Here is a 27,672-nt window from a genome sequence, read left to right as displayed (position 1 = left end):
ACTATTATTTTTTTTAAATACACACGGGCAAGTTCGATTAAAAGATATTGGGCATCAAGGTCGATTAATTCTAAATATAAATGAATTTTTTCTAAATATATATATTATATATATATACGATATATTTTTTATATAGAATAGCTATGTGCATTATATAGCTAGCATCGATAGAGACATTTATATCTTATATATCAATATGATATATGCAACATGGAATCTAATTTGTGATTTGGCAAGGAAAAAAAGGTCAAACACATCGTAGGTTTTTCCAGCGTACGATGTGTTTCCTTCTTTCCTTTTCTTTTTTTTTTCTTTTTTTTTCTTTTTTTCGCAAAGTGACGGTGCTCGACGACGAGAGGCTGTAACGGTGTGAAAATTTACAGCTAATTTGCTCACAACGACGTTGGTCCGACGTGTTTACAATATATTGCAGTCAAAGATTGCGCAAATAGGCAGGAACGATAATAATAAGTTTTAATAAGTCTACGACAGTCTAGTATCGAGTTTATACTGCTTCTCTTTTTTTTTTTCCTTTTATATTCTATTATAATATTTTCAACCATACACACGCAACGCTACTTTTTTTTCTCCCTTTATGATCTCTAAATAAATACATTTACATGTTTCGTATTGTGCTCGACGGTCGAAAAAATCGGTGAAATAAGTTTATTTATTATTTTTTTTTTTTATTTCACGTCCCGCCGAACACATCATTTTATAATACACAATAATTGTTTCGTGTGCGATGGGATGCTCGCGTGTAAACGTATTACACATATACATAGTTTTTTTTTTTTTTTAATATGTACCCTGGTTTTATCAGTTAATATATCATAACATACGTATATATAACAATGCTCGTAAATTGACTCGTTTATTTAGTACAATATCGGTCTGCCGTATATATGCATTTGTCCTAACATACAACGCACCGGTATTATATAAAGCCGTACATGTCCTCTACGAGCAAACTATACATTTACGAGCGTATGTGTATCCTACTTGTTTTTTTTTTTAAATTGATTATTCAGTCGCATGTGCTTAATTAATAATCGTGTAATTTGATTTTACGTAACAACTGTATGTGTATTGAAATCGTAGTTTTTCGTGATAAGGAAAAGTAGACAATGCACTGTGTACAGGATGACACAAATAACAATCTTGCATTCGACTTTTCATATACAAAGTGCAATCGATCGTAATATAGCGAAAATAATTAACTTTTCCTCTATATGCTAAAATTATTTAGTAGTTTTTACTCTCATGGATTTCTCGTTTATTTTTATATATACACTATTTAAAAAAAAAGAAAGAATTTCTAATCAAGTTCAAACAATTAAATGTACATTAGTGGAAGCAATTTGGAGAAATTCACATTTTTACGACACGTAAATTTAACACGTACGTCTAAGTTTTTCGACAGAGATATTTATAAATTTTTTATGAAAATTTAAAAGTATTGTAAACTTTCCCTGCGCTATTGGCTCTTTGCTGCTATTGATTATATTGTTCGATCTGTTTTTACATTAACTTTATGCATACACGATTTGATAGTGTTCAGTAAAATCTGTGACTAAAAGTGTAGTCTAAAGAGAGAATGTAAAGCATGAAAAATATATTTCTGGAAAGCAAGCGGATAATTTGCATTTTTTTTTTTTTTATTCTTTCACCGAAAATTTTGGAGGCTTGATATGTTCTTTTGCAATTGTACGCACGTAAATTAATCAAAGATAGAAGAACAATAACTGACGTTATTCGCGATCCTCAAATTCATGAAACATTTTTGTTTAGGAGATTTGAGAGGTATTCTAGGCTACGACAATTCTTGTCTGTATATAATCTAATGTAGGACTTGGCCGATAAGAAGAGAAGTAGATATACATTATTAATTATTACATACATTTCGTATCTCTCAGCAAAAAATCCCGCACTACTCTCGAGAAGTCAATATTTCTTTGCCCAACACATTAATATATTAGAATAGAAATCCTTACATTCTAATCATGAAAAACTATGGAACTTACAGACGAACAATCTCTATCTCACAGTTAATTTTTAACATTCTACAGATCGGTTCCCGTATGCGATTATCTAATATGTGGATTCTTAAATGCCCTACAAGTCTATCAAAAATTCACAATCAATATCATTCTATAGCTCGAAAATAAAGGAAAAGGAAGTCCGTGTTCGATCTATAGGAAATCCACGTCATCTCTATAATGAGCATTAAATTTAGCGTGATTTCAAAACGCTGATTTTTCAGTATATAATGCAAATAGAGAGGATACTATAAAGCCACAGAATCACATTGGTTGATCTAGTTACATTGATCTTTAAAATGTCATGTGACAGCACAGCAAAGTACAGAATCTGGCGAGATGCGCGCCGAGACAAAGTATTATTTATTTTTATTTATTAATCTCTAATCACGTTTATCTATTGTGGGATTCGATGCAGCGTATCATATAAAAAAGGGACGATTCGAGAGTTTCGTGCCTAACAAATTTCTCGTCTACGTATTACAAACGCGAGGCTTTTTGATCGACGTCTCATTTTGATCACTTTCTTTCGGTGAAAACAATTACTTTGATTGCGGACTTAGACGTATAGAACAGGTACGTAAGAGTTAAAAAAATTTTTTTTTCTTTCTTTCTATCTGTCTTGCCCCTCCATTCCGAAATCGCTGCGTTGCTATGCTGCTACTTGATAATATCCAGCAAAATGTGAACAGTCGATTTTTTTCAGGCGCGACAAGCTGACTTAGGCGTACATTTTAGTAACTGCTATTTTTTTTTCTTCAGTTCTCTTTTGACTAATGTAAGAGTCGCAAATATCGGGATAATTGACGTTTACGTTTTGGAGCAAATCAAAGATTTTCACAATTACACGTCAAGCTAGAACTCAGATTCACTCCATCCCGGTTTTCTCGTTTAAAACTAAGCGAAACCGATATTAATATAAAAGAGATTAATATTAGAAAATCACACTTGTATAAGGAAGTGGTGCCCTTCCAGTTGCTGGGAAAAGCTCTTTCATCGCAAAAGATCGAAAAATCTTATACAGAAAATAAGAGATACGAGAAATCTAATTTTTTAAATACAAAATGTTCTCTGGCTCGATGATTTAGAATATCGATAGTTCAGTAGCGCACGTGCAATTAAACACTGTTAAATAAAAAAAGAAAAATGAAGTGCGTTTAACTCAACTTAGCAAAATGGAGCAGCGAAACTTAATTTTATATAAAACGGAAGGACACAGGAAGTAATAGTAGAATAATAGTTTACAGGAGATTATTTTCGTTGGTTCGAGCTGAATATTATTGATGGACACGGGAATTGTCGAATACGCAAATTAAGGAGAGTATGTTTCTTTAAGAAGAAAAAAGAAGAGTGCGCTTAACACTACTCAACTCAGTTCACAGATTATTCGCGAACGATGCGCGAACATCCGCATTTATTATTTTTTTTTTTACGAGCTAAGACACAGTGACGTCTGTTGTATATCGCTGCGTATCTCTGTTAATTAGTCAAATGCGTTTTTTTTAATTTTTCTCCTAATCTTTCTTCTCTCTCTTTTCTCTTTCTCTTTCTTCCTATCCGACGTTTACGTTGCATAATAATTCGCGAATACATACATGTACCTACTGCGACTCCGAATTACAACGGAGCCTCCATCGCTCACCTTAAGCATTAGTCTTTAGTGTTTGATTATTATACTACAGTAATATACAGAAAAATCGTGGCTCACGCGCCGACCGATCGCTCGCGCCCCCGTTTTTTTTTCCCCTCTGCACTTCCGTCTCGCGATCCTTGAGGCCCGGAACTTCCGGAAACCTCCGGCGGAGCTTTCGCGACGAGCGAGCGAACGAACGGCCGGGGACGGTTAATCAATATACTCGATAATTACAATACACTAAATATAATCGGCTCGTGTGTGTGTATTAAAATATAAATATCAAATAGACTTCTTGCGCCCGCAGGATATATGCACCTTAGTGTCGATGCGCGACTTAAAAAATTCAGAAACGCTCTCTGTAGTCGTTAAGTAAGTCGTCACCGATTATTATAATCCCTATTAATCGAAAAAAGCGACGAGCTCGTGACTATCGAAGGATTCCATGAAGAATCACTGGACGATCTATCTTCTTCTTTTTTTTTTACATTTTTTATTACACCCCCTCTCCCTCCCCCCCCCCCTTGATAGTCACGAGTTGCATCACGAGATTAGAATTTTTGGTAGCTTAGATATACGTTCGGTGTAATTTGCCAAATGTCGATCGTCGCGTCGATCGAGAACCAGGAATTTTCTCTTTATACAGAATTTCCCTTTTTTTCGATAATCTTATTTGCCAGAGATTCATCACATAAATCCAATCATCCTTCGTTTAATCATTATTCGCGTAGAAAAAAAAACAAGCGTATCCAAATTCGAATCTTTGTCAGGAGAGCCATTATGTAACTTGTTTACAATTTTGATTAGAAATATAAGTTTTTAAATTATTGCGAATATCTTGTCGAGATCTCCAAACTAATCACACTTCGGTTGTCAATGATAATTTTAGTATAATGATCTCATTCCGATTGTTTCAGATTGTTCGCGTGTTTATAATTAAATATGATTAAAAACAGAATTTTCTTCCAAATATTTGATACATAATAGCTCCCCAGAGAAGTTTTGTTCGTCCCGATCCGCCGTAATTTTCGTTTATTGTCAGTAAAGTAGACGGCAATCTCTCAATTCTCAATCGATGCGACGATATTAAACAATGTGGCGGCGGTCGGCGGTTTTTCCTCTACACTACGCATACTTTTTTGTTGTTGTTAAATATATGTTTCGATACTCTAACATTCGTCGATGACTTCGATTCGACTGCGTGCGCAGACTATTTCCGAGGCCAAACTAAATCTACGCTTTGTACTCTGGTCGACCTCCGGAATAATCCGTCGCACGTACATAAGCTTTTTGTTACATAATATGAATATTATTTATAATATATGGATGTAATATTTATAATATATATGCAGGTATGTGTGTGTATATATCTATTTATGCATACGTTATCTATTATCTATGCATCTATATATGTAGAGATGTGTATATGTATACATTTTATACATATATTTTATATATATATATATATATATATATATATATATATATACATATAAAATGCACACTTATCGAATATCTAAGTACGGATTAGTACGGATACGATCCCGAAGAAGAAGTGACATCCAGTGATGTCGGTGTCACGATAACGCAAGGCACGCTCTATCTAAGTCTACTCTAAATCTCTTAATTAGAACTTCTTTTTACTTTGTAATAGTAACTATATTCTTGCTAAAGACACTGTTCTATGTTGCTTTAACTTGCGTTGTATTTGCATATATCCACACGCACACACGTCAATTATTTTTATATATTTTTTTTTCTTCAATCAGAGAGAGTTATTTTTCAATAAATCACAATGAAAAATAAACTGCCAAAAAAATATATAAAGATGTGTGAAAGAAATGTTACAACACACTGCAGTCGATATTTTATACATATTAATCAACGAAATCAATTAAAATATATGAAATATCTTTGCGATAACAGATCAAGAATAGAATAACTTTTTAGAAAGAGAAAGAGCTTGCGATGAAAATTTATCGTATCTATTATAAAAGAGATGGTCCAATGTCAAATCTCGATTTTAACAGCTGACGCCCGAGTATAAGTGGCAACAAAAATGACATACATATAGCAGATTCGTAGCGAAAACTCTAAATGTAAAAGAATGACAATTAAACGATAAGCGACATTATCTTATTGCATTACGCGATACATATCTGTACCAAAGCGACCCGAAGCGATTAATTGTTTGTCGGCTATCCGTACTTAGATATTCACCATATATCTGTATATATTGACAGAACGAATCCGCAAAAGGGACCACCACATATGCAAGCGGAGACAGTTTTTGTTTGGCTCAGCCAACGATTACAATACTTTAAGAGATTTTTTGCGAAAGCTTAAAAACATTCTATACACTTAATAATCGTACTTTAGAAACTTCATTTTACTCGCCACTTTGGACGATAAGTCGGGGTTACTTATATTCTTGGCGTATGCGTGTATATGTGTAATCGAAAGAAAGATCCACGCGTGAATTTAGAGATACCGATAATATTATTCGGCTTATTATGGCGATTAGATTAAATGATAATTTTGATGATTTTTTTTCCTGGAACGCTCCTAAAAATCTCCGCGCGTAGATCCTTTGTGATATATGTAATTGTGTGTGATGTGTGTTTTTGTTCATACGAGAAAGAGATTTGGCAGATAGTATATTAATATCGATGACTTTAACAATTAATTTACTCGGCAATACGTATGAATGTCGCGTTTTAATGATTATCATATTATATCGACAATAAGTCATTAATAAGGCAACGCTATGAAAATTCTTTCCCGAAAGAAATTAAACAGAATGAACGATCTCGATGTAAAGAATCATGTGCGATATTATTATTTGACAATTGAGATTCGCGTTTATGATATATAAAAATGGTCATGCGAGATACGAGAAGCTAATGAAGATTTTTCTCGTTTAAACAAACAAAATTCGCAGAATCGGACTCAAAATCAGACCAAACTCCAGTATTAAATGCGATATATTAATACAAGCCTAAATATTTTCGTGGACTCGTGATAGGATGATAATTAGCTAAATTAAAACAAAAACAAACTGGAAAGATCGTGGAATACGTGTCGAGAGAACGTAATTGATTCATATTTTAATTGGAGAATTCATACGATGTAATCCAAATAGACGATACTTATAATCATGATATCGTGTAAAATCGATGTATCAATAATTATGCAGCTTGCGTCATTACTATCATCATACACAATCATAATACAATTGAAATACACGAACGAGACGTTCATTTAACACGCGGTACAAATACATAGCGTAGCAATATATTTTATCGAGATAATATAATGCAAGTGTTTGACTTATAAAATATAGAGTCCAAAGATTAGACGGACATTTTCGCACCTCTGCTAAAGTTTTATCCTCCTGTGTTGATTTTCTCGAGTTTTTTAATGACTATATCGGAAATCTAAAATGTGTCATGAATAGCGAAGAACTAAATACTGCCCATACTTTCACTACACGAGATGTAATTAAATATACGAAGAGTGTTTTGCTGGATACTTAGAAGAGACGACGACGCTTCGGTCCCTTCAACGTGTCTACGTACCAAAAAGAGACTCGAAAGAGCAAAAAACGGCCTGCGTCTGTAAAAAAGTCTCCTAATTACGCACGTCTCTCTCTCTCTCTCTCTATCTTTTGATTTTACAAATACGAATACAATAACAATTGATTTCTGTCTGGTCCAATGCATACAAGCGATCCGACGACTATAATAAAGAGTCTGCGACTGGATCGTCCTCTATGTTACGTTAGGAAGAAAGAGTCTAAAATACGTTCGATTTATAAAACATCAAATTTACTACCGACTCGTGGAGAGAAATCTTTTCTGTACTAAAAAGAGACACGCCTAATTTTAAATTGCCTCTATCAGTCACACGTAGGTGAAACGGCCAGAGAATCTAAACAGTGATGTGTCTATACATACGAGGATACTATCTCTCTCTCTCTCTCTCTTTCTCTTCACCTATGACTAATGTTTTTATAATACAGCATTATGCGTAAATCTCGATAAACGTATATATAGTACAAGTCCCACCGTTAATTATTATTTGCCGTTACATATATATATATATATATATTACCATAGTATAATAGTGAACATTAAGAACATCGAAGAACAGTCAGATATAGTGTGAATCTCGTCGTTCCTATACCTTATTATATATTAATTACCCGCACGCGATAAACTATCTATCTTTGCTTCTCTAATCGGACTTCATTTATTCTAGTAACGACAACTTTAGAACTCTCTGGGGTCTAAGTCAACTTCAATAATTATATTCTGCTTTAGATAAAAAAATGTCAAGCTCCCTTAAATTTTAAACATATATAGGATTGCCGTCTCTTTTTTTTTGTTTTAAGACTTTTTTCATTCTCACGTCGAAAATGTTACGCTCTTCTAAATTTGATGTAAATGTAGTAATAAGTTTACACATATATTTTTACTTTGATGAAATAAAAAAATTTTTAGATTATTAATAGAAATATTGAATCAAATACATATTTAAATAGATTTGTAGATATTAACCGGAAGTTGTTTAGCTAACAATTGTCTATACTTGCAAATGTGGTCCGATTACGACGAGCAACGTAGCAAATGGAGAACTTAAGAAAGAGAAATGTTCAATAATTTACGGAGCACAGTACAATATCAATCCTCTATTAACTCTAAAAATATGTTATTCTTTCCTATATATTATATATAGCTACATATCTATCTCTCTCTCTTTCTCTCTCTCTCTCTCTCTCGTGAGAGAGTCAGTGTTACTTTGTTTACAATGATAACATAACTTTATACAAACTATCCCGTACAACGCGATGAATATTACAGTCCTAACAATGAAATTGTAAGCCTTCTCCCTTATGCTATTTTCTTTTTTTCTTTTTTTGTTTACATTTGACCACGAATATCTTCCCACGCTAAGTACATCTAAGCGTTTCCCGATTTTGCAGTTGACTTTTATAAATAAACTGCAGCCCCAATACATAAGAAATATTGCTCGCGCTATATCATCCCTCTCTTTCGCCCCGACAAAGGTTTATTAATATTAAAACCATCAATTTTTTAAATATAATTGAATAATTTTAATACAAATAACACCTGTTTCCTGGTAATCATTCGTGATCCAGTAAATTCTTCCTGTATCAGTGCAGGACTAACTCGAAGATCCCATGCTAAATAAATCTTATTATCAGACACACAATCTCATCACTTTAGGCACTACACCTAAGACTAATATATCACCCCCCCCCCCCGGATGTAATAAGAAACGTATGTACATATTCAAAAACGATCAAAAGAACTAAATACTTATACCTTAATGTTATTATCATATTCTATCTGAACGAAAATAACTATTACAGTTGCGCGCGATTGTGTATGTATAAATGTTTAAACAATTATTTTTCTTTTCGGTTTTTTAAAGATCAGAGTTATACATAAATCGGATTTATATCTCGAAATCAAGGAATTTAGTAGTTTCACAACTTGTAACAAATAACGAAACAATTCCAAAAATCATACAACATTAAATTTTGATACATTTTGAATAATACTCCGATACGATGAAAGAAAACAAAACCATCGAAAATAATGTTATATCGATCATTATGGATTATTTATCGCAACAACCCTATAATCTTCGCCCTCCCCTTCTTCCGCATATAATTAATACGTTAAGATTAAGATATACAATTTCTCTACTATGCTTTATATCTCGCGATATATACGTCGGGCACGCGAGGAAACCCGCTCAAAGTTAATTGCGCACGAATATATACATATATATATCAGCATTATAATAAAATATCACAACTAGAACCATTGATACAATTACGGTATCTTTTACTTAATTTTTCACACAGCGTTTTATAGCGTCTCTACTTCTTTTTATTTAAATAGCTTATTACGTGTAGTTATGTGTGTGTGTGTGTATGTATGTGTATGCATGTGTTTTAATTAGCAACATGTGATGCTCTGAAATGAAAGCACGCATTGACCGACGACCGACCGGAAAAAATTTTACAGACAATATACGAAATGCAACAACGAAATCAAGTCGATGACCTATTATAGTGGTCCGCGCGCGTGTTTTTTTTGTACCCCTTAAAATAGTCGATATGTCACCTAAAGATTTCTGTTCTCTACCACACGTTTATACATCTCTTATTATGTACTCTTGTCAATAAAACTCTCCCTGAAGAAAAATAACACTTTAGCGAGATCTATAATAATAATTGGAACGTTCCATCCACGTTCATTCCTTATAATTCCGATAATAGAAATCCTATAATCGTCAGTCAAGACTTGCTCGTGAAGTGGAGTGAGAGAAACGTGACTGAAAAATTCTGTCGGTCTAATGATTTCGTATACGAAGTGTATACGAAAAAGATATGAAATTAAAAAAAAAAAAAACTTATCACTCTACGCGTGCTATGACTATTATTACAGCTCACGCACATATACATATGTGTATATGTGCGCGCATACAACATTATAGTATGTATAGGGGATGAAACCTAAGGATATGACTTTTTTTTTCTCTCACGACTCTCATATGGAGAAGGGTATATATGGTAGTTTTTTTTTTAAATTAATGCGACGCGAGTATCTCTCTATACTGTCATACGTGGAAGCATGTATGTATGTATGTATGTATGTGTATGTATACATATACAATATTGTAGGCGTGAATAGACTCAGTTACGTCGAAACCCAAGAATTGGATATCAACATACGTAACGTAAGTTTTACACCATGATTGTAACGCGATAGCGCGTTCAGTCTATGTCGAAGAAAAAGAAAAAACGACCTCCCAAATTCTACTTTTATATCCCTTTCTCTTTTCCCACAGTTACAATTAATTAATTACCCAGTGTAAATACGATTATTCGTTAAACAGGCACATCGAGTTGATTAAATATTTCTTTTTTTTTTTCTTTTCGTACAATGTAAACGTATCGATGCGTATACGAAAGGGGATGTTGGGCAAATCGCTTATTAAGACCTTAAGACAAGGGAGGGATAAACTGCGTTGTAATTGTAGAAATAAAGAAGAGAAACGAAGAGAAGAGGTCTATATAGACGTCGCTCTTTTGCCGAAACGAGTCCGACGATCGTTTTACAGATTTACATCGATTCATCTGATGCCTCTCGATATAAAGGCACTCGAGAGATTTGCGAGGCTATCATGGACCCGATAGCCGAAACGGCCCTGCTCTATAAGTTAAATATATATATATAGTTAAATTGCAGCTGTATATTGTATCGCGTAAAAGGGTTTCTCTTCTCATGATACCGGTAACATGTGTTTAAAACTCCGTTACACCCTACACTACACTTATATATATATATATCTTCATTTATCTATTATATTCTATAATTTTCTCCTTCCTTTTCTTTCCCTCTTTCACATATACACACACACATACACTCTCTCTTTCTCTCTACGTGTAAAATATCTCTAATTAAACTCTGGACGTGAATCACTCTAAACAACATACCGCAATTAATCCCATATATGCTGAATATTTACCGCGTTACACCACTCTATACATTTATTTATCGATAGAAGAATTAGAGCAAAACAATGCCTAAGCGTTATTCCATAAAATCACGAAATACATGTATTTTAGCAGTTGCGTAAAACGACGCCGATACCTGAAGAATATGGTGTATCGCGTCGACGATACTGCCTGAGAGAATGATGATGTCTCTTTTCTACAAGTAAAATGAAAATCCATTAATGTAAGATGCTGACTTTAGTTTAGATACTGACGTAGAAAATGCAACGAGGAAGAACGTGATTCGATGAGAAGAACGGAATTGTGAAAACCAGTTTCGTGAAAACTCTATTTCTAAAAAAGAACTTTTCTCTCTCTCTTTCTAAACATCATTACAATTATAGAAAAAAAAATCTATGTATGCGGAAATGTATGCAATATACGATTTGTGATATCCGCGAGAAATTCTTTAATACAAGACCCATTATTATACTTTATTGCTGTTTGGCATTTCTTTCATATAGGATGCGTTTTTGCCTTTCTCTTTCCCTCTCGATATTCGAAAAAAAAAAAAAAAAAAAAAAAAATCTCTCGACTCTACTCTGGAAATAGAAACTATCGCTTTCTCCAAATATCTCTCTTTTTCCTCACTGAGTGATTTGTGCAATGTACTTGATAACAGCCTCAGCCAAAATGCAAAGGATTACTGGAGAAAGAAATATTAACGAGAGAAGTCATTAAACCTATATATACAATTCATGAATCCTTCAAAACTATGGTCACTATTTCGCGTTTTAGACCATAAACTTAAGGCAGATTGCCCGTAACACGCTATTTACACAATTTAGAACAAAATATTATTAGGCATGAGAACGATGACGATTAGTAGCAACGATGATGGGGATGACGATGAAATGCTATAGCGATGAAAATGACGTTTGACGATGGAAATAAACGACTGAGAAAGTAATAACGTAAGAATAAAATAAATAATATTATAGGACTGTTCCAAAAAAGGCACGTCAAAGCTTTCGTCAATTCGGATGTCGCGTAATCATCTTAATAAATTCGTGACTTGAATCTAAATTTCTTGTGTGTATTATTTGTTTTTTTGACGAATACTCCTCTACACTTACGACAACCCGAATATAATTCTCTATATACTCGAATCTATATCTATCTGAAATTCCGAATATATAGTACAACTAAATAATATATGGGTGTATGTGTGTATTAACGTATACTTGTGAGTAACACGCTGCAAACTACGAAGAATAATGTGGTTACCTCGTTAGTTTTGAGTACCCGTTATGAATAAAATATCATAAAAGACTACAGCACACTATATCCCGTAGCGAAATATTCTCTTAATACAATCAAACATCCCACGAACAAGAACAAAATCGCGATCGCTATTATTGCAACGACCGAGAAAAAAAAATATATATATAGATATATAAAGTTTGCTAAAAATGATTCTGTGAGCATTAAAAATAAGATACTCGCGCGCGCGATATGTTTCCTCGACATATCGTAAAGAAATGCAGACTCTCATTCGTATTTTAAATTAAATCGCAAATATATAAATCGCATATATGAACGATATTTGTTTCACAGTTTCACGCGCACATGAAATTCGGCATCGCCGAATTTCACGTACAAATATTTCTATCGTCGATATCGATGCTCCCGATCTATTTAAGTTTACATGCCAGTTTCATATTTGTGTATATATATATATATATATATATATATATATATATATATATATATATGTATAAGTATATATGTATATTTACAAATACAGGGGAAACTATGCGCATGTGGACGTTAAATAGATCCGGACATTTCGATAGAAAATTTTGGTCTGTACACACAGTGTCCTTATAAACTTTACCTCTCGTAATAAAACTTCGGTATATCTCTGGAAACTTACGAAATTTTGATACAGCATGCCGCATACGCCGAGATATATATATGTATATATATCTCTTCGAATTGAACGAAAAAAAAAAAGAAAAGAAAAATTGTAATGAGATTTCTGTTTATGTTTACGTATCCTTTTCCTTTATGATCTTCTTATGAATTTGTCGCGATGGGACTATTTCAAACACATAAGAGACGTAACAAACATATACAAAGAAATCTAATTACACTGATGTAGCGTTTCGTTTCCTATGAGAGAGCGGGGGGTCGAAAGGGAGTGGTCGCTGCTTATATATATATATATATAGGACGGATTGTCAAAAATTTTATCTTTAAACACATCTCTACTGCTCTCTACTGCTTTTCGTTCGGCAAAAACTTGCTCGCAATCGTAAATTCCAAGTATAAGTGTATGCACAATATCGATATTCGTATTCGCAAATTGCAACAGTTCGGACGCTCCCACCCCGCTCCGTTTTTACTGGCCAAGTGCACAAAAAATGTGCACGCTCTTATTTTCTCCGTTACATTTATTTATATTAATCGATTACGCGTTCACCGATTGGCACAAGCGGCTCGTAAGTTCCCAGAAAATTCGTGCGATTACTTATTACATTTCGCTCGTACGACGTACTCTTTATCCACGACTGGATATCGAATAATTTATTCGGTGAACCATAAACCGGAAGGTTGATATTGGTGTTTGGCTGGCGATAGCGGGGCCAATCCATAAACAGCTGTAGGCTGCATATGCGCAGGCAACGGATGTGCTGCGTGACTTGCCAGTAACGGTCTGGCCGAGCTGTGATGAGCTGGCGGTGGCAACGCTCGACTAGAATCATACAACGTTAATGGAGACGAGCTGTAAAAAACGGGATAACGCACATTAGAAAGTCTTCACAAAGCTCTAAAAAAAGAAATGATAAGTTTTTCTTATAATATATACAGATTGGCCGTTTATTTTGAGAATAAACTCGGGATATGGAAAATAGTTCGACTATTAACTGTTCAATTAATATAATTGTATAATTAATTTCTTTTAATTATAAAGAGTTTAAACATTAATATCTAAGAATTGAATATTGAAGTTAAGCGTTAACGCTAGAACAAGATATCATAGATGGTAAAAGAGGCATGCATGCATCAACTTAATTTTCCAATTACCCACCCGGGTGTGAATCCTTGATAAGTGGGCACTTGTTGCTGCTGAATAGCGGTAGCAGCCTGCGAGGGCGCAGCGGTAACGTATACGGGAGGCGGCACCGCTCTCGAGCGCACGTGAGCGTATTCCTGATAGAGAGGTTGCCCCAAATGCTGGGCACTTCCTATCACGGGCCCGCCAGCGGGACTTCTGCCACCTCCACTGCCGCCTGGACTCAGATGAGCCGGATGCCCATGATGACTGTGGCTATGACCCGGATGGGCTGCCGTACCTACTACCTGGGTCTGCCTACAAATCGCAAAACAAAATCCATCTCTCCTTATATACGACTCACACGTGTTTTATTTATTTTTTATTTATTTATTGTTTTTATTTATTTTATTTATTGTTTTTGTTTTATTTACTTATTGCAACATGTCTATTTAAAGAAATTAAATTATAGGAGATATTCTATGGAATCATGATGATTTTACATTTATCATCGTTAATATAAATATTTGATTTATTATTGAAATATTTTAATTTTATTCTGAAAAAGGTTTGCATACATGTAATAGTTGCTCGAACGAGAATCATCAATACGTATAGTATCGCATTCAAGAGATACAGTAAACCATTCAAGAGATCTCTCGTAATCGCGATTACATGTCTCGATTAAAGATACGGATAAAGTAATGATGCTGAAAAGGGAGATTCTCTCACCTATATTGATGCACAGGATTGGCCACCACCCACTTTTGATGGTCTCGAGAGTGTGCAGCCGGTGGTTGAACGTATTCGTGCTTATATTCAGCCCGTTTTCCGGGCCAGGATACTCGTTTGTCCGTGCCGGTCGTATACACGATATGCTGCTCTTGAAGATGAGGATGCGCGCTACTCGTGGTCACATACTGCAAGAAGTGGTCATGCATGTCATAGACGTCATCCTAGAAAACAAATATTAATCGAAGAAAATTACTAAAAAAGAACAAAAATAACGCAGACGCGACTCAGTGACTCATCTTTTCCTCCCTCCCATCTTTTCTTCGCCGGATGTTTCGTGAAGTACTAAATGAACGGGTGGATGGACAACATGAATTGCAAATAAAAGATTAGAAATAAATTAAACAAGTAGAATTGATTGAATAGGAATTGTTAATTAACCTGATAGGTCGGTGGCTCTTTGCAAGCTGGCGCGTGACACGGATGTGGTGCAAGATATTCTACACCGGGTTCCGGTTTCGTTGCAACGTTCACCATGTTGCACTCAGACTGCACTTTCGCCAACAGCCGTTTCTTTTGTGACTGAGAAGAGTATCCTGAGCTACTGCTGCAAATAATAACAAGAAAAGTTAATCAAATATTTATTAGTAATACGTATCATAAATAAAACTATAAATTATTGCATTATTAATAATAATATTGTCTATCCAAGATCAAAGTCAAAGCGAGATACTTTTAATGTATCTTTCAATGTATCGCGTAATTAAAAATATAGACCGCAAAGTTCTCCTACTCATTCTCTTCATGATCCTAGCAATATTTCTTATTTTTATAGAAATTTGTCTTGTCGAAGAACGTCAGGTCAGAATATAAAATAATAATTAAAAATAAACAAAGCAGTAAGATTTTAGGAAAAATCCTTCTCCCTGTATCATTATTGTACCCTCACCTGCTAACGTGATGTTGCTGTTGTGGCTCGTGCTTGATCAACTGCGTAGTCTGTTGATGCTGCGGATGTTGCGGTAGATATTGATACAAATGAGCATGCGTACGGCTTGGACTAGCTTCGCCATCGCTATCGCCGACGGTGACACAGCTGATGACGTTCTTGCGTTGCGCTCGATGCGACGACGAGCTGCTGCTATGCGAAACGTGGCCGTTCGTGTGTTGGTGACTGCTCGTGTGACTCGTGTGACTCGTGTGACTCGTTGGCTGCTGCATTTGTACAACGCGCGGCGTGGACTGAGTACTGCAAGTTCAAGCAGAAAAGATCTCTTTATTCCAAATCATCGAGATGTCATCGTTGCGTGCTTTATCCATCGACAAGTTAACATTGTATCCGTGTGCGAAATATTACATGCTAATTTGCAACGATATTTGTTACTAAAAAGATTTTAATTTCGTGTTAGTCGATAGTGGTTTCACGCCAAGCTGCGCAACCAGATCCCTAAGTACACCCGTAGTACCAAGTTTTAAATTAAAGTATTATTTTTCGCAAAATGGAGTATAATTTTAGAAAATTTATAATATATATGATAAATAAATATAATAGATAAATATATATGATTTTACTGATGACTAGGTTAATTTTTCAAGATTTCCAAAGTAAAGCATATATCTAAGAAGATTATTTTTTTAAATTAAAATTTAACAAAGTCAATTTCGAAAGAAATCAATTTTGTCATGACATTCAATTTGTTAACTGCGTATTCTCAATAAAACTTAATTAATTATTGTTAATCGTACCGTTTTTACGGCACATTACATTTATATACCTTCGTATGACTTCTTCACGGACAGGACGTCCGTCGCCCGACAGGCGTGTTGCCAAACTTTGACAGGCGCTGCACTGACGGTCTCCACAGCTGTCAATGATATCATGCGTGATTCTACTACCAACTGATAATGCGCTAACAGATATAAGCGTGCTATATATTTTTTACAAAGACGATAATCAGTTCACGATGTTAGAGATGCACAAAATGTACTTTTAATCTATTTTTTTGTTTCTATTTAATTTCAACACATTCTAATTTTTTCAGTCTTGTCTTGATTTACCAATTCCTCAGTTTGATTGGTAAATTTGGATATAACCGTAGTAAATACAAATTTCTATGCTACAAATAAGTATACAGTTAAAATGTTCGATTATCGCGTTTTATTTATTCGCGAAGAAATATGATTATCAAACATCTATATCTAAATCTGAACTCTACGAAATTATCAGACTCGTGTGCATGTTTTATCGAATCTCTGAATAATACTACTACTTTTAATATACTGGATGCAGACTATACTACCTTTGGCGCACTTACCATTTTCCAGACGCCTCATCTTCACTATCACTAATCGTGATAACGGAAACGGCTGGCGAAGGCGTATCATCGATTGTAATGGTCTGCTGTCGCACGGATGCGATCGGTTGATGTTCCACATTGTGACTACTGCTGTGCTTGCTGCTATGATGATGGGATTGCACCGGCTGTTCCTGCCAATGGCTGCTTGACGTCGGCGAGTGTCGTCGCATACTACTGGGTGGTGTGCTCTCTTTAACTCTCTTCTTCACAGGACTCAATTGTTGCGTCTCTTTCTTATGTTCGTGTCTATACTGAGTCTGCTGCGGTACCGTAACGTGATGTTGATGATGTTTGGTGACGGTACGCTTGCCCCAGCTCTGTGAAGGATGCTCGACGAGTGCGCTAGTATTGTAAACCTCCGTGACAGGAAATACCGGCCGCTGATCCTTCCCCAAAACAAGGGAGATGAGTTAAAAACTGAATTTTACTGATTTTGATATGTGAAACGCGAGAATTGCGTAATAGATGACGATAATAAATAATATATTATGAATAAAAAAAGGAAAAAGAAAGAAAAGCTGATAGTAAAGCCAGACGCAAATATTAATGAATTATAACTTTCTCATACAACTTTTCATTAAATATCACTAACAGTTTATTGACAAGTGCTACCTGTAGAATAGCAGAACTATCGACGATAAGAGGCCTTCCCCAATCACCGGCATCGCTGAGCAATGGTTGTTGTATGGCTGCATGCTGTGGCGGCAATTGCTGCCACGATGGTACGATAGCGGCCATCTGACGACTTCCACCAGGCCAAGATGTCTGCACAGCATTCTATGATGTGATTACAAACGTACATCAACATACTAGACACCATATATGGTTATTCAGAAATGGAGAACGATATTATTTTACTTACGGTGAGCAACATTTGCCGACCAGTTTCGACCATAGACACAGGAACCGCAGCGTATTGTTGTTGAGCGGCTGCAGCTGCCGCGGCCACGGCTTGCTGCGATATGATCGACGGTTGAATCTGCAAAGGGGCCTGTTGCGGTTGCGGTGGCTGTAAAAACGAATTCATTATCAATAGTTAATCATTCTAATAACAAACACTAATTATTCATACCCAATAGCGTCACTATTTTTTTTTTTTTTTTTTTTTTTTTACCTGAGCAACAACTACGTGCTTTGCAGGACTTGGCATCGTCTGGTACCCGGGCGGTGGACACAATATACTAGGCACCAGCTGATGCGGAAAGTCGTGCACGCCGCTTCGCCCGCTATTGGATCCGCTAGACGACCCGCTGTACTGCGTTGCCCGTCGACTGCTGTTACTATATATTTGGTACTGAAATGGAAACAAATTATATAAATTATATACATCAATTTATATTAACATAATGTTATAATGGTATAATTAAAAACAAAATATATAATATATGAATACACATACCAGATTGTCGTATCCTGTTTGCGCGGTGCGGTGCTCTCTGACTAATCGCTGCACTTGATTGGTCAATTGGTTGTTGAAGGTGAGAGTCACCGCACTGCCATTCGTAGTAGGTACAAAATTGGCTACTAAAGACGTTGGTGGAGGTGGTTGAGGCGCCGGCGGAGCCTGATGATGCGCAGGACTCGCGGTAAAGTCTCCTGCGCGCCTACAAACCTCCATCATCTGGACGGAAGCTTTGACGTTGTTACAGTGCGCGTAATCGACTAAGTGTGCCAGAGTGACAAATGCGTGGTTCAGTGCCTCGCCGGGTGTTATACGGCGCTCCTTTAATCCAAACGCAAAACAGGTATGAGAAGAATACTGCATTGCGTTCTTATATATATATGAAAGAATCACATCTTCTGTAATCAAAAGCATCAATTAGATATTACTACCTGGTCCATTGTAAGCATCCTCTTCAAGAGGTCAATGAACTCTCTCCTGTCCGCTTTCTCTGGCAAGAGTTGACCGCCATCTAAATCAGTCGGTACGTTAACCTGACCGATATCGTCAAGGCAATTAAAAATATATTTCCTCGCTTCCTTGGATTTGATACCAGTCTCCGCTTCGTGTTCTTCCGGTGTCTTTAGTCGCCAAAATGGATATGTGCCTAAAATATATATGCGAAATTGGTGAGAAACCTGTGCTCGCTATTCGATATTATTATTCTGCGTATCGATACACACTGTCCATGTCTCGGTAAAAGAATTTTGTTGTTTTGCTAGCGTTGTTCAACATATGTTCCGTCGGTAGGCCCTGCGTTTGACTTATATATCGAATTTGATCATACTCGGAACTGCCCGGGTATAAAGGCCATCCCAAAAACAGCTCCGCAACGACACAGCCGAGCGACCACATATCTATCGCTTCACAATACGGAAGTCCCAGTATGATCTCGGGCGCGCGGTAATATCGCGACTGTAGATAGGTGTTACAGACTGCTTTAGATACATGCGAGGCTGATCCGAAATCGATGACCTTCACTCGATACGGTTGACGCATTGGATCCACTAGCATAATGTTCTCCGGTTTCAAATCAGCATGAATCAATCCTAATTGCTGTAAAAGGCAAGAGGCTGTCAGGCACTCGTTAATTATCATCATCGATCGAGTAAATGTTTAACGCGTACCTTTAATTTTAACAGCGCGGTCAATACTTGTTGGAGAATGGGCCTGATGTATTTAAGAGGTAGAGGTGAGAATTTATTCTGCTTCAAGAAATCGTAGAGATTCTGTTCCAACATTTCAAATACCAAGCAGGTATGTGATTTGTGTTGGAAGCACTCATAGGCGCGCACGAAATTGAACTCATCCGCATTTTCCTGACTAAGTCGAGACAGGATGGAGACCTGTAAATCCGATAAATTACAGCTTGTAATACAACGTAACAAAACATTTATGAATAAGTTCGTTTTCCTCTATGCCATGTGACTTTATAATTTTTTAATTTCGAAACCCACCTCAATCTGACCCTGGCGCGCGTACGATGGATGGTTCTTTAGAATTTTGATGGCTACTATTTCGTTCGTTCCTTTTTTCCAACATTTTACAACCTGCAAGAAATTTATCTCTGCATAGTTGCTACGCAGTATAATACGTACTACTGTTGTACGCAATTTTCCTACCTTCGAATATTTAGACAAAATTAATATTACAAGTTCTTACCTGCCCGAAAGTACCCCTGCCGAGAAACTCGAGGACCTCGTACTGGTTAGTCATGGAGTAGAGGACTTCATGCTGCACCAAATGGTAATCCCCGTCGCCCTGGGGATTGCTGCCACCGCCGTTTCCGTTGGCCGCGTTGGCCACTTGCTTGCTATGCGCCGTCATGCTCGTCTGCTTGTTGTGCTGTTGCTGCTGCTGTTGTTGCTGCAGCTGCTGTTGTTGCTGCTGGGTATGGTGCTGCGACACTACAGAACTACCCACCGCATTCGCAGTCGCGTTGGCGGAGTGGACTGCCAGACCGTCACCATTACCCTCCCTCGACCAAGTTTTTCTCTGTAGGAGGAATATACCTTATACAAAAATTTTTGGACGTTAAGAGATCGTCGTCGAATACGGAGATCTTCGTGAGTAATTGGGCGAAACGGGATAAACGGCAAACAGTGACAGCGACGAGTCGAGATCTCTCGACCTAAACCGATGGCAAAGCAACGCAAAAACACATCTCAGCACAATGGTACGTACGTATACTATTACCTGATTGCGAACGGAGATTTCAGAAATTTTCCACGCAAAGAAGGGCTTCGATCGACGCCGATTGCGTGATTCGCGCATCGTTGAAGATTAATTAACGAACGGGGCGGGAAGGAGAGGAATATTTATATCGTGCATCCTCGCGCGCTATGAAACATCGCCGGCCGTGAATCAACTCGCTCGTCGATCATCGTCGAAGGGATCGTCGAGGAAGCGCGTCCTCCCGCGAGATCTCGCGCTAATAATCCCTCTATGATCATCATCATCGTCGGACCTATAGTCATCGGAATTGCGGGCTCTCGTCTACAGAATTTCGCAGACATCACGCGCGTGTCCCAGCGTCCCGGCACTTTCCGTCCACGAATGGTCGGCATGAAATATGTAATGGAAGCCTTGAAAGCAATCGATAGTTAACTACGCCATACGGAAACGTTATCTAAGCCGGCATTCGTGCGACACTCAGGTGCTACGATAGACAACCGAAACGTGATCAACGCACTCTGTAATTATCCTTACGCAGTTCGTATATGCACATTGCAGTTCTTCGTCGATGTATATCGTTAATAAGCCAACTGAACATTTCTGATTAGAGAGAGAAAGAAAGAAAGAGAGGGACCGAGTGAGAGGAAGAAAGGGAGAAATTTTATGGAGGAATTATTAGCGAATTATTCGCGCGAAGATTCTCCTTGGACCATCAATGATACCCTGATGCACTCGCCTCCGGGTAGATGTGTGCAAACTCTCTATTTCAACATAGACAAAATGTTAGCTATCATAGCTAAATTATCTCTATATTATACCTGAAATTTTATTTAATTACCATGTCTAAATAGTTTAGGAAATTCCCCTTATTTAAATTATAGTTAAAAATATTTAATTAATAATTTTAATAAATTATTTTATAATAAAAAATTTAATATAAATAATTAATAAATTATAGTTACCACAGAGAGCTAAAATTTAGACATAATAATTAATAAATTTCAGTGTAATATAGAGACATCTAAAATTTAGTTATGGATAGCTAATATTTTTTCTTCGTGAAAACCAACATCCTGCTTAAATTCTACTAATCTCACATCCGACGACAAACAGTCTTTTTTGTCAAACAGCATTTTATCAGTTACCACAGGCCGCGATTCTCGAGGGACGAGGATTCTCGAATCGATCGCGCAGAGGATGACGTATAAATACATACATATATCGCGCATTCGTTTGTAGTTAGTATCCATAAGTTCCCGGTAATAGGCGTCATTTTCCTACGACGTTATAAGTGCGTGTACATCGTTGCTCTTGGAAAATTAATGAGCGTCGAGAAAATTGAGATACTTTCTATGTATAATTAGAAGCTCGTTAACCTTCAGATATGTCGCAGCATTTCACGATTATATATTCGATCGAACGTTCCGAAAATCCACAAGGACAGACACATATGCTTATTATTATCGATCGCTATAAAGTATCGCGAATCAGGCGTGCCAAGAAATTCGATCATGCCTTGGTCGTTTAAAAGGAACGAGCGCAATATTAGTTTAATATGCCTATTTATCGAGTCGGAAATGTGGCTCGATTGCGACGATTAAGACGGCAAAAAAAATCGCGCAATATACTGTATAGCAATAACATATTACAAGACGTTTGTATATCGTGAAGCGAGAATGTTAGGAGACGAGCGCGATGAATCAGCGAAAGGACATTATAGCGTGCAACTGCAAGCCATCCGATGTTATTGAATCGACGTCGAGTTATAGCCAACGCGAGGATGCAGTTTGGAAACTTCGAAGACGGATAAGACGCGAGGCGAACCCAAGGGACAATTATTAGACGAGATATTAGCACAGAGAGAGAGAGAGACAGATAGAAAGTTAGACAATATAATTCTTAAGCATAATTTAACCCTTCTGTTAATGAACGGGTAACTGGGTACCCAAATTTTAAATATTAAAAATATGTTGAAAATTTTTTTCGTCCGAAATAAAATACAAAGGAAACTTCCTAAAATATAACGAGAAAGAATATTCGATGTCTTCATCAGCTGATTTAAAGAAATCATCGCAGTGCAATGGAAAAAAAAAACACGCAGTTGGTATCCGTCCGGTTATCTATGCATGAAAAGGTTGATGAAAAGCTGAAAATTTATACATTGACAGAAGGGTCAAACGAGCTCATGCATACCGGAAACAAATTCACATCAAAACTGCGACTTATAACGGAACTGCGCCCCTAATTAACCGAAAGTCAATCTTATGTACAGCAAGCGATCGTCGTGATACAATTATTGTCGAGAACATGGTCGAAAGATCCATTGCAATAAAGTTTGCAACGGATGAGCAGCGGGCAAACTGTATAGTATCTTCTTCCTTCAGGCCTTTCCCTTTCGCCCGGCTTGTAGCAAGAGAAGGCATCAATTGCGAAGCGAGAAGTATCACGACTCGTTGCCAAACGTAGTCTCGGAGTCAAACAATCTAACTCTCGAGCCTGCGCCGTTATGCCACTAAGCGGTTAGTAGTCGTTAAGTTTTATTCGCCAGAGTGCCAAAGACAACACCGTACGACGAGACCGTGAAAGAAAGTTCTCCCTGCCAGTCTGCGTAACGTTAGGAAGAAAAAAATTGTAACTGTACGCTGAGCGAGAGAGGGAGATAGCCGCGATTGTTTGCGCTCTCGTAATTACACGTGTGTGTTTGTAACAACTGGCCCGAGAGAATACGAGCAATGGCGAAACAACAAGCTACGGTAAAACTCGGAAACTTGCAAACAAATGACACTGAGACATTGCCGCGATTGTTTGCTCATTGTGCTGATTACGCGCGATATTGAAAGAGGGCAAACAAACAAAAATCGCGCATTTAACGCTAAATATGGCCGTTTTAAGGATGAATATACAAATAACTGAAATTGGATTATTTTAAAAACAAGGATTCTACAACAAGTATAGTGATTAAGTTCGAAAGTAAAGTCTTTGATTCCATCAGCTTCGTAACTCGACGTTGAATACGTTTAATATTTTTATATTGAATAAGGTGGAATAAATATCATAGAGCCGAATTTAACGCTGAACACGAAGAGCAGATTACTACGTTGAACATTTGCAAATGCGACGACATAGAAAGCAACGTGGAAAGTGGTACTAACCTTCTGGCCGCGTTGGTACGTATCTAAGAGCTTGATCGTCGAGGCTCGTACCAGGGTCTGCTGGTTCGGACTACTCTTCTGCAGCGCATTATTGTTGTGCAGCGAGCTAAATGCGGTATTAGCACCGTTCACGGAGTATCGTTGTTGCAGACCGGTATTGTCCAATTGGTAGTCGCTGGTCGATTGGACCAATGCGTGCTGGATCACCGGCTGGCTTACGTTGTAGTCCAACTTGCGCTTCTTGCTGTGATGGTGAACGGTGTTGTTACTGCTGCTGCTGCTGCTGCTGCTGCTGCTGCCGTTGACGCTACTCGTCTGCTGTGTTTGGATGAACATGTCATACATTCCCTGCAATTAAAAAGGATCTCGTTAACAATGTTCTTTCGTATATACAAGGTGTCCCATTTTAACTTTCGGGTTGAAATTTCTCGAAAAGGTTTTTATCGAAAAATGTTTTATACATGTTTTATACAGGTGACCTCGAAATCTCGAAAACGCCTCCACCTGGAATAAGACTATATGTTTACAACAAGATGTTATCCTCGAAATCTTACGTTTGTATAAAACATTTTTCGATGGAAGCTTTGATTTTTAAGAATTTTTAACCCAAAAGTTAAAATGGGACACCCTGTGTGTGTGTGTGTGTGTGTGTGTGTGTGTGTGTGTGTGCGCGTGTGTGCGTGCATGCGACTTAATTTTTTATTTATTATATTTATTTTATTATTATTATTATTAATCTTTTATTAAAGTTTTACAAATATAAATCTCATTTTTCTTTCACTATTTTTCTAATTTTTTATTTATTATTATATTTATTAATAGATACCTGCAATATTTTGAAATTTTGACAATTGAAATCTAATAATTGAAAAGAAATAATTGACAGAACAAGTCGTGTCACAATTAAAATTTAAAATGAGATCAATATTTTAATAATTTAAAATAATTTAATAAAATTTTAAAATATTTTAATATTTGAATAATGATCCTACTTTTTCAGGTTTTTCAGGGCATTCTAAAATTACCACCTCCTCCTCCTCATCGTCAATAATGATAACTTCATCATCAGACTCCATGATGACAAAAAATACGACAGAGAGCACAAAATGTAAGGCCAATGACAATGAATATTTTAGACCTCCTCGTTCTGCGTCCACGTCAATTTGAGTCACTGATTCTCAAAAAAACTGTTATCAGATATCGTCACGTATTTCGTCGTATAAATGGCTGCTTTTTCCTTGGCTTTTTTTTCAACAAATTTTTCAAAAAATTTAACCTGAAAGCAAACAATTTTCTTGGGATTTTTTTTATTGAATTAAACTGTTTCGACCTATTGTTTCTCTTTTTTATTCTCAACTGTTATAGCTGAGAACTCTTGTCGCACGTTGCCGCGCTTGTTCTTATCATGCGATTATATTAAATGTTTCGAAACAACCCATCGATTTTAGGACTATTTCAGAAACCGTAGTTTTCTAATCTATCACATGCCGTAAACTTCAACACGAGACCTGTGTTGTAATAATGTCTTTTATATTAAAAAAATTATAGCTATAAATATAAAGATAAGAACTAACATGCAAGATGACTCACAAAAGATAAAAAACAGTGATAGATAGTAGATAAATAAACAAAAATAGTAAATAATATATTGTATATATCAAAACTTCCAACGTCATGCATTTAATTTTGGGACAATATGGTATGATACAAATTTTATGAGAATTTCTCTGATTAATATATTTATCACAATAAAATATAAAATATAAAATATAAAATATAAAATGTTTGATTAATTTTACTAAAAATATAGTAAAATTTACTGAAAGTATGGTAAAATTAATAAAACATATATTTTTAAAATTCTTTCCATATCACATTGTCCCACGATTGCCATGATTTTCATGGTAAAAAAATTCTCTCTGCGTGTATAAAACGAATTATTGCGAGTTCATATCTCAAAATTTCTCTGGTAATAGCCGACAAATATTTTCTCTTTTCCTAGCAACATGTTGTAAGTTCATGCAAATCTCCCCTATCGCAACCAAATACACAGTATTGCACAATGCATCTGTGACTCATAGTCAGAATTGCCGATCGAATAATACTGAACGAACGAAAACATCCAATCGATCGCTATCCCGAATGTCTCGGAAACATCGCGCGATTTCAATTTCGCCCCTTCGAGTTCTCCTTCCTTCCCCCTATATATTTATCATATCAGCACCCATCTCATTATCTCTCTCTCTTCCTCTTTTCTTATTCTCTATCGTTCTCGCCGTCATTAACGTGCGCGACGTGCTCTAATTATAGTGCTGACTGTCAGAAATAGTGCTGGTCGGCATTACGAACGATCCACGGTATCACGAGGTACAGTTACGTTTAAGTTAACCGGCTCGACACTCGTCAGATCTTAACAAACTGGTGCAAACAAGTAGCACGACCGTACCGGTTGCCTGACAGGCTGTGGAAAAAAAAAATACCGCACCTTGACGCAAGAAGATATAATAATCTCGTCATCGTCGTTGCGGGAAAATGTACTCCTCGCATTCCCCAATCTTTACTAAAATAAACTGATATCAAAAATCTGCTTGAAGGTAACAAACGCAATCTCTTAATAATAAATATTATCGATGTATTTTCGTCGGAAATCTGTTATTAATTATATCGATAGCTTGAATAAATATCTCTCTTCGAAGGTAATCAATGAATAAGCACAGTAAATATATATACACAGAAAGAATTTTCTCTTAGAATTTACCTTGAAAATCATGGTAATTGTGGTATGGAAAGAATTTTATGAGAATTTCTCTGATTAATAAATAATATCTATTACAATTTTACTATGCAGTTTAGTAAAATTTATCAAACATATTTTATATTTTATTGTGATAGATATTATTTTTATTGTGATATATATTAATCAGAGAAATTCTCATTCTTTCCATACCATATATTGCCCCACAATTACCATGATTTTCAGGGTAAATTCTAAGAGAAAATTCTCTGTGTATAAATGTATATAAAATACGAAAATAATATCCTACGTAACATATGAAATACCATTCACGTATTTTGCCCAACACTGTAGCAAATATATAAATAGAACAAAGTAGAAAACTGATGAATGCGAATGGGCGAAATTGCAGTAATCCGTTTCAGGGAAATAAGTATAGCTACAAGATAACTGTTTCGGAGTAATTTGTCAGGTCACGTCGCGATGACTCAGCCTGGAATAAAATTAACAAAACTTTGCGTCACCCTGTAGCGGTCGGCCCCCGCGCTCGTAATCCGTATATGTACCGTACATATACGTTTGTGCGAATGTAAGTACGTAGGTATGTGCATCGCGCTTATATTCCGCGCGATGAGTCAAGCCGATCGATTGATGAACGGGGAAATCCGAGCTTATATTCGCCGAACGGCCAAAACTTTCGTTTCGTGGCAAATTGCGAGGTAGCCAAGTAACAGCAAATTCCGAGTGGCCAATCGCGTCAACTGTCGCGACAGACCTCTACAATCGTGTATACAGAGTGCGATGCAAAACAATAGGA

The 27,672-nt window shown here is 36.4% G+C and overlaps 1 protein-coding gene across 4 annotated transcripts in view; it reads right to left on the bottom strand.

The window, feature by feature from the left end:
* Positions 1-296: 296 nt before the first annotated feature.
* The window catches only part of Hipk (Homeodomain interacting protein kinase), a 104,850-nt gene continuing 77,474 nt past the window's right edge, over positions 297-27,672 (bottom strand). Inside the window, exons 7-23 of one of the 4 annotated variants that reach the window (XM_083044625.1) lie at positions 24,122-24,469; positions 20,457-20,789; positions 20,252-20,344; positions 19,922-20,140; positions 19,478-19,850; positions 19,184-19,401; positions 18,753-19,076; positions 18,468-18,647; positions 18,216-18,362; positions 17,966-18,130; positions 17,312-17,739; positions 16,772-16,861; positions 15,946-16,245; positions 15,438-15,600; positions 14,997-15,220; positions 14,301-14,582; positions 297-13,994 (exon numbers count right to left, since the gene is read on the bottom strand). In XM_083044625.1, coding sequence (XP_082900751.1) covers positions 13,796-13,994; positions 14,301-14,582; positions 14,997-15,220; positions 15,438-15,600; positions 15,946-16,245; positions 16,772-16,861; positions 17,312-17,739; positions 17,966-18,130; positions 18,216-18,362; positions 18,468-18,647; positions 18,753-19,076; positions 19,184-19,401; positions 19,478-19,850; positions 19,922-20,140; positions 20,252-20,344; positions 20,457-20,789; positions 24,122-24,466 — 4,083 coding nt within the window. In that variant the 5' untranslated portion in view covers positions 24,467-24,469 and the 3' untranslated portion in view covers positions 297-13,795. Of the gene's footprint in view, positions 13,995-14,300; positions 14,583-14,996; positions 15,221-15,428; positions 15,604-15,945; positions 16,246-16,771; positions 16,862-17,311; positions 17,740-17,965; positions 18,131-18,215; positions 18,363-18,467; positions 18,648-18,752; positions 19,077-19,183; positions 19,402-19,477; positions 19,851-19,921; positions 20,141-20,251; positions 20,345-20,456; positions 20,790-24,121; positions 24,470-27,672 lie in introns of those variants that run through there. The other 3 variants (XM_083044624.1, XM_083044626.1, XM_083044627.1) reach the window with 3 other exon arrangements.

The sequence above is a fragment of the Prenolepis imparis genome, unplaced genomic scaffold (assembly GCF_030444845.1).
Source record: "Prenolepis imparis isolate NDT839.2.m4 unplaced genomic scaffold, iyPreImpa1.0 SCAF_8, whole genome shotgun sequence".
Lineage (NCBI taxonomy): Eukaryota > Metazoa > Arthropoda > Insecta > Hymenoptera > Formicidae > Prenolepis > Prenolepis imparis.
The sequence above is the reverse complement of the archived record's forward strand: the minus strand, read 5'-3'. Positions and strand labels throughout refer to the sequence as shown.